At 46.7% G+C, this 8,432-nt stretch overlaps 1 protein-coding gene across 1 annotated transcript in view; it reads right to left on the reverse strand.

Moving 5' to 3' along the window:
• Window positions 1-5,080: 5,080 nt before the first annotated feature.
• Window positions 5,081-8,432, reverse strand: part of tap2a (transporter associated with antigen processing, subunit type a) — an 8,435-nt gene continuing 5,083 nt past the window's right edge. The window contains exons 7-11 of the mRNA XM_083646581.1: window positions 8,363-8,432; window positions 7,222-7,395; window positions 6,980-7,139; window positions 6,489-6,625; window positions 5,081-5,640 (exon numbers count right to left, since the gene is read on the reverse strand). The exon at window positions 8,363-8,432 is cut by the window's right edge and continues 119 nt beyond it. Coding sequence (XP_083502707.1) covers window positions 5,434-5,640; window positions 6,489-6,625; window positions 6,980-7,139; window positions 7,222-7,395; window positions 8,363-8,432 — 748 coding nt within the window. The 3' untranslated portion in view covers window positions 5,081-5,433. The remainder of the gene's footprint in view (window positions 5,641-6,488; window positions 6,626-6,979; window positions 7,140-7,221; window positions 7,396-8,362) is intronic.

Raw genomic sequence — 8,432 nt, forward strand, 5'->3', positions numbered from 1 at the left:
GGGTCTTCGCCTTATCATTTGCCCATATCTCCGCTGCCCAGGACCTCTTCATACATGCAGTGTTGCCAAATGATCTGCGTCGTGTTGGGACACAGCTGGTTCATCCTGGGACCCTCACAGCAGTGTGTTGGGACACAGCTGGTTCATCCTGGGACCCTCACAGCAGTGTGTTGGGACACAGCTGGTTCATCCCGGGACCCTCACGGCAGCGTGTTGGGACACAGCTGGTTCATCCTGGGACCCTCACAGCAGTGTGTTGGGACACAGCTGGTTCATCCCGGGACCCTCACAGCAGTGTGTTGGGACACAGCTGGTTCATCCTGGGACCCTCACAGCAGTGTGTTGGGACACAGCTGGTTCATCCCGGGACCCTCACGGCAGTGTGTTGGGACACAGCTGGCTCATCCCGGGACCCTCACAGCAGCGTGTTGGGACACAGCTGGTTCATCCTGGGACCCTCACAGCAGTGTGTTGGGACACAGCTGGCTCATCCCGGGACCCTCACAGCAGCATGTTGGGACACAGCTGGTTCATCCTGGGACCCTCACAGCAGCGTGTTGGGACACAGCTGGTTCATCCTGGGACCCTCACAGCAGCATGTTGGGACACAGCTGGTTCATCCTGGGACCCTCACAGCAGCGTGTTGGGACACAGCTGGTTCATCCTGGGACCCTCACAGCAGCATGTTGGGACACAGCTGGTTCATCCTGGGACCCTCACAGCAGCATGTTGGGACACAGCTGGTTCATCCTGGGACCCTCACAGCAGCATGTTGGGACACAGCTGGTTCATCCTGGGACCCTCACAGCAGTGTGTTGGGACACAGCTGGTTCATCCTGGGACCCTCACAGCAGCGTGTTGGGACACAGCTGGTTCATCCTGGGACCCTCACAGCAGTGTGTTGGGACACAGCTGGCTCATCCTGGGACCCTCACAGCAGTGTGTTGGGACACAGCTGGTTCATCCTGGGACCCTCACAGCAGTGTGTTGGGACACAGCTGGTTCATCCCGGGACCCTCACAGCAGCGTGTTGGGACACAGCTGGTTCATCCTGGGACCCTCACAGCAGTGTGTTGGGACACAGCTGGTTCATCCTGGGACCCTCACAGCAGCATGTTGGGACACAGCTGGTTCATCCTGGGACCCTCACAGCAGCGTGTTGGGACACAGCTGGTTCATCCTGGGACCCTCACAGCAGCGTTGGAGGTAGCTGTAGAGGTGGAGCTGCAGAGGTGGAGCTGCCTCGGCCCGCTCTCCCACGCCAGCAGGCCTCGCCATCGGAGCACCAACCCATCCGCTTTCCTATATGAAGCTGAATCCATTCTTTCTCACCTTGTAGGTTCGCAGAGGAGAGGAGATAGGCAGCCATATGTAACAGTAAAGCACAACAAGGTGATCTGTTTTATCTCTCCTGATTCACATGTTTATGTCGGTTTTAATAGATTCATAATAATGGGACATTTGATTACAGTAAGACACAATAACAAATAAGGTCAATAGGTTGGTGCATAAGGTGCAGCAGGGGGGCCATGTGGTGGCAGAGGCAGTCCTGTCAAGGCCAACAGGTTCGATCCGTAGCCACACGCCTTATCAACAGACTAAAACACAAGGCAGTCAGTGTAACTTTTAGTTAAACGAGCCAAGGACCTCGCATGTCCTCGAGTGCCCACCGCCCGGGTGGGGTCATCAAAAGTGCCTTTCTGTGTGGAGTTTGCATGTTCTCCCCGTGCCTCCCGGGGGTTTCCTTCATATAGGAACCCCCTTCACCAAAACATGCAATATCCTGGTTGCTAATGTGGTTCCTCCTCTGGTCGTTAGGGGCGCCTGTTCAGAGGGAGGGGAACTGGTTGGAATAGCGTGAACCTCCCACGTGCTATGTCCTACCGGTGAAGCTCCCTCTGTCAGGTGAAAATAAGCTGCTGGCTAACTGCCCATGTCTCGGAGGAAGCATGGAGCCAGTTTCGGCTCTCCCCAGATCGGCAGAGGGTGGAGTAGCAACCAGGATAAATAAATTAAATTAGCACTAAGGGGGATAAAAATGTGATAAAAAAAATTCGAGGAAAAAAATATATTATAAAAAAAAAAAAAAAACGAGCCAAGGACCACCTCACCAATGCAATGCAAATGGGGAATGATGAAGAGGAGACTGCGATGAATGAAGGAGGGAGAGATGTGGGCGACTCATCTGCGGAGAGAGCCCCAGGGGGCGCTGTAGAGAGGACGAGGGGAGAGAGAGATGGGGGGGAGGTAGAGAGAGAGAGGGGGGAGGTAGAGAGAGAGGGGGGGAGGTAGAGAGAGAGGGGGGGAGGTGGAGAGAGAGAAGGCAGGAGGTAGAGAGAGAGGGGGAGGTAGAGAGAGAGAGGGCAGCCAGGAGGTAGAGAGAGAGGGGGAGGTAGAGAGAGAGAGGGCAGCCAGGAGGTAGAGAGAGAGGGGGGAGGTAGAGAGAGAGAGGAGGGAGGTAGAGAGAGAGGGGGGAGGTAGAGAGAGGGGGGGGGAGGGAGGGGGAGGTAAAAAGAGAAGGAACAGGTATGCTTGGCAGGTGGGCATTTAAAGAGAAACGGCAGGAAGGCGAGTGATTGAGGTGTGGTCCTCCCAAACCTCATAGAGCTCCAAACATGACAGAGAAGAAACATGCATTCAGTCCAGTGTTGAAGTGTTTTTAATACTGCTAGAAACAATAAGCACCCGCAACAAAGCCAAATGTAGATGTGGATCCACTGTGTATCCTGTATGGTGCTTTCGGTCACAAGACCTGAGCCTGGCTGAGCTGCCAAACAGGAATAGAAAGTGAAAGACAGAAGAGAAAGGGACTTTCCAGCTGGGCTACAGTGGGGCAGGTGTGTGGTGCAGTGGTATGGTGAAGTACTGGTTCGACAATAACTTTGCTGAGCATGTACGTACCTATCCAATCCCCATGGCACACACATCCACTGTTAGATCTGGAGTCACAACACTGTGGCCTGTATTTTCACTATTGCCCTAATTATTATTATTATTTTCATCATCACGTGCTCATCGCTGTCCGCCATCTTGTGATTTGTTTTTCAAGGTCTTGCACTAAGATGGCCGCATGCAGAACTGCTGCCGTTATAGCGTTTGCCCTTTGTGCTCTGCTTCCTTTGGCGCGGTGCATGTTTGTTGATGGTGAGCAGCCAAAGTCGCACGATGTCACGTCCTCAAGGCTGAGATGAAGCTGAAATTGCTTCTCAAATAATAAGCACATTTTGCCTTTTGTCGGAGCAGTTGCATAAGAGTGTTTGTTTGCTCCTTCTGCTCCATCGGTGCAAAAATATTGTGAATGTGTGTAAACTGTATGAATGTCAGGTGATGTTGATGGAAAGAAATAGCCTAAACCTCTGGATGCACAAATGCTTTCAAAAAGAAAAACTGCAGTCATGGTACATATACCAAGGAAATAAAAATCTAACATGTCCAAAGCACGTGGCTGATGTCACCATTTTGTGGATAGAGGTTTTGACAAAATGGCGACCGGTGTGTCGTCTCAGCCTAGGCTCGGGTTTGTCGGTAGAGGGTGGTGGTGTTTTTACATGCCGCCGCCGCTGCCGCCGCTTATCAGCTGGCTGAGTGTTTGGTTTTTATCGACCATATCAACCAGGCAACTTTCCAAAAAGCCTCAGCACAGTCAGGGACTTTCCAGGGAAGTGCGTGGTGGATGGTGACAGAATGAAAGCCAACCCACTGTGGAAGAATTGAATACCACAAATATACCAACTGTATAACAACAGACAGTCAGACAGACAGACAGACAGACAGACAGACAGACAGACAGACAGACAGACAGACAGACAGACAGTTAGCACTAACACTTGTGCTAACTTGAGCTGCATGTAGAAACATTTCATGTGATTTTTTAATCTTTCTGGCACCGATCTGATGACATGGTTTACATGGCAAGACTGTAGCATGTTTGTTCTCTCTTGTCTTGTATGTTCTTTGTTGTTGCTCATTTCAGAACTTTGAGAAGATGTGCCACAAAGGGTTAAAAACCAAAGTGTCCAGAAATATTCTTAAGTGAGATTCTGCCAGATGAATCATTGACTAAGATCCAAAACCACACTGTTGATCAATCTTTAATTTGGCAAGTTATTCCTATAATATAAAGCGACCTTTGCTTTATCATCATAAATGAAGGTTTATGATCCTTCAGCGCACTGACATGGGGTTTTTGGTGTTGAACGTTTCCCAAGTGTGTTGCTGCTGAGTTGGATGCTGGTTAAGTTAGGTTAGCCCAGTGCCTCTCAAACCTTTTTGGCTTCAGTACCCCCTTTCCCTGATTTCTCAATCCAAGTATCAACTTTACCCGACTAGAGAAAACGATAGCATATGATGCAATGAATGAATGATAACCCACTTTTTGAAGATGAGAACATTACAAAATAAGAAAGGGAGTGAAAGAGTTGCATTATAGTGCCTCCCGAGCAGATTTAATTTAAAGTTCTTTTTTTCATTTATGTCCATGCTTTATTCTTACATTTTTCCATTTCCCCCTTTCTCTCAAGTTCCTCCTATAATAGGCCTACTATCTCCACGTAGACCAGCCTGGGAACCGCAGGGGCCCTTGAGTGCGTTCCAGGGGTTCCACAGCAAAAGGGGAATAATTTATTTATGCTTGTATTTATTTAATTCGATCCTTGTGTCAATTTAGGGGTCCTGACTTGACAACCACTGAGCTAGATTGTTAGCCTTGTTGTGTTGCTGTTTTATATTTAGGGTCGAGCTGAGGGCTGCCAGTAGAGTAGGAGAGATGGTTAGATCTTGTAGGTAGTGGTAGGTCAGATAGAATAGTTAGATTCTTTGCCTTGGTAAAATATGCTCTTGTCTACTCTGTTTTTCTTGCTTGCGTTCTTCTCTCTCTTTTTTGTTTTATATAAGTTGTTCAGTTTCTGTTTATTGGTTGTGTTTAGTTAGATCTAGCTAGACTATTTCCTGTGAAGCCCTCTCAGACTTGCCTGTGAATTAGGGCTATAAACTTGACTTGTCAGACTTTTATTCGTCTTTATCGAATACAACTAAATGAAATGGAAAACATATCATAGAAACAAAACAACATTGTGGACATCTCTGTATCAGCAACCTTTGACACTTGTATTTTGTTTGCTTAATTTAACATAACATATCTAATTTCTTACCAAAATTGTCAATAAAATAAATACTAACAAATGTATACTATCCACAGATAGGTTACATTGGAACAAACTGTTTTAGAAACACAAAAAGCTTCCTGAAAAGGACAACAAAAACTGATCCCTTGTCAAAGTTTCACAGCATTAAACATATTTACATATATTCCACCTTTTTTTATATACATGTACAACTTTTTTCTTTTTTATCAAGAAATTAACGACTTGTTGGTCACTAGTGCATCACTCAGTGCAGAGATGCTGAAGCATAACCAGGGGGGGCAGTATTGAGTCACTGTGGTGAGTTTCCCTCAGTGAAGAGCTTCTCTCTCAGTTTGTAGTAGCTGCCTTTCTGCTCCATTAGCTCGTGGTGAGTCCCTCGCTCTTGAACCGTCCCGCGTCCGATCACCACGATCTGATGGGCCTTCTCGATGGTCTGCAGCCTGTGAGCGATCAGCAGCAGGGTCTGCTCAGGGTACGAAGCCAGGGCCTGCTGAACCTGCACACAGCCATTCATACAAATAATGATATTAGACCACCAGGGACCTCTTCTATGATTTCATCGCTTCATCGCATTCATTAAGAAAGCATGTTCTGTGCATTAACTTGGTCTCAATAGGTCAATTCCTAACTATTAACTGAGCAATGATTTCAAGTGAGAATTTCTTGAAAGTCCACAGAATTTATTCATTTAGATAAAACGTATCGCCTATTATTGAGGCCACTGTTGCATTCTGCAGCCAACATTTCTTAGATTGTCTCATCTCATGTGCCATGGAGGCCCAAGAGTCTTCACTGCAACAGAACACAAGCTGCAGAGTTCACTGATTAGCTCCCTTGTCTCTAGCTGAAGTTGTTCTATCAGGTGGTACCTGCAGACTGTTGACCCACAAGGACACTATAATAATCTTTCAGGAAGTGTAAAGAGCACCCCTGTGGGTGAGCTAATTTATTAATTAGGTAATTAGGGCCGTCTAAATGGGGGGAAATGGCTAATTAGTGGCCAAAGATTCAAGATTCAAGAGTTTATTGCCATGTCAAAGAATTGATTGAAATTTGTCTTGGCGTGTGCTCATAACAGACAAACGGAAACAACCACAATGACAACAACCACGCATTCACAGGGCAATATGACTGCACATACTGTATATGAAATATATATATAAAAAGAAACAGTAAAAACAACAGTAAAGTGCAGACAGTGTGTCATACAGTAAGCATTCATGACAGAGTAAAATGACTCAAGACAGGTTCAGCACCGTGGAGAGCTCCAGAATGGAGCAGCACACAGGTGAGCGGAGGTGAAAACCCTCTGGGACGGTATTCCACTAGTGTGTTGTGACGTACCTTGGCTTCACTGTCAGTGTCCAGAGAGCTGGTGATCTCATCCAGGATGAGGACCTGTGGCTGTCTGACCAGGGCTCTGGCAATGGCGATGCGCTGCCTCTCGCTCTTAGATAACTGCCCACCTCCCTCACCCACCACTGAGAAATAGACAATATGACAAAACCATAATCAACAGAGGGCTGGAGGTGCTCAACTCAAAAACCAGTTAAAAATTAAATGATCTAAAAACTCATAATAAAAATGTCTAACTACAGTCATTATTTTTGTCAACATGAAAAACATGCATGTCCTTAATTTATCAAGGAGTTGGCATTAGCTCTTTTCTACATGAGCATAATGAAATCTGCATGAATTTTTAAAAATAAATAAAATCTTAATCAATCTTACGCCCAATAACAATTCAGCTCTCATTCACTCCACTTTCCTCTAACATCCCAATCAGGTTAAACTATTTAAATAGCATGAGGGATAGTGATATGAATCTCGTCTACCTGTGTCGTATTTTTTCTCCAGGTGGCTGATGAAGTCGTGGGCGTTGGCTTTGCGCGCTGCTTCCTGGATCTCATCCAATGAGCAGTCAGCAAGGCCATAGCCTATGTTTTGTCTGATGGTGCCAGAGAAGAGAACAGGATCCTGGTTCACCACAGCGATCTGTTAATCACACAAATAATAAATAAGGAAAAATAGGCAAAAAGCACTGAAGATTGACATTTCCGCTCGGAGCTGACATTACCTTCCTGTGGAGGAAGCGGTGCTCATAGGATTTCAGCGGCTCGCCGTCCAATAGGATCTCTCCATTCTGCTGCTCGTAGAACCGCTGCAGCAGACTCACACAGGTGCTCTTTCCCTCTCCGGACGGACCCACCAGCGCCGTCATCTGACCGGGCTTCAGCTCCACAGACAAGTCCTGACACAAGGAAGAGACAACGGCAGGAGACACTGGTCATCACACTGATCAGCTTCTGGATTTATATAATGCATAGAGAGACAGGATCGTAAAGAAACTGCAACTTCCTATTCAAGTAAATGTCACTGTAATTCATTTGACTGTGAATTTATAAATCACTGTAAGAATTTAGATGAAATAGTAAATTGTGATGAAAGTGCGATTGTTTCCTTTTCCTTGTCCCTATTTTCATCCTGTCTAAAACAAATAACTGGTCAGTATACCCAGGGATGCACGCACCACAACTCCACGCAGACTTGCCAAAAATGCTCATAAACAGCTTAAATGAGGGAAAAAGGAAAAACCATCTTCATCAGTCCCTGCCTATGGCAATGCAATGCAGTGTCAAATTGATTGGCCAACCCATTAAGGAGAAACATTGATGCAAACAGACGGACAGACAGACAGACAGACAGACAGACGGACAGACAGACAGACAGACAGGCAGACAGACACACAGACAGGCAGACAGACAGATAGACAGACAGATGGACAGACAGGCAGACAGACAGACAGACAGGCAGACGGACAGACAGACAGGCACACAGACAGACAGGCAGACAGACAGACAGGAAGATAGGCAGACAGACAGACAGACAGACAGACAGACAGACAGACAGACAGACAGACAGACAGGCAGACAGACAGACAGACAGACAGACACACAGACAGACAGACAGACAGACAGACACACAGACAGACAGACAGACAGACAGACAGACAGACAGGCAGACAGACAGACAGACAGACAGACAGACAGACAGACAGACAGACACACAGACAGACAGACAGACAGACAGACAGACAGACAGACAGACAGACAGACAGGGTTTTCCTCCTTGGGATAAAAAGTAAATAACTTACATGAAAACTGAATGTATGTATTGTAAAATGATTGAAGAGCCATAAGCTGTCAGTTAAATCTCACCTGCAGCACTGTTTTGTCTGGGTTTGAAGGGTAGGCGAAGGAGATGTGCTGGAAGCTGATGTGTCCTGTC

Source organism: Poromitra crassiceps (genome assembly GCF_964638095.1).
Source record: "Poromitra crassiceps genome assembly, chromosome: 11".
Classification (NCBI taxonomy): domain Eukaryota; kingdom Metazoa; phylum Chordata; class Actinopteri; order Beryciformes; family Melamphaidae; genus Poromitra; species Poromitra crassiceps.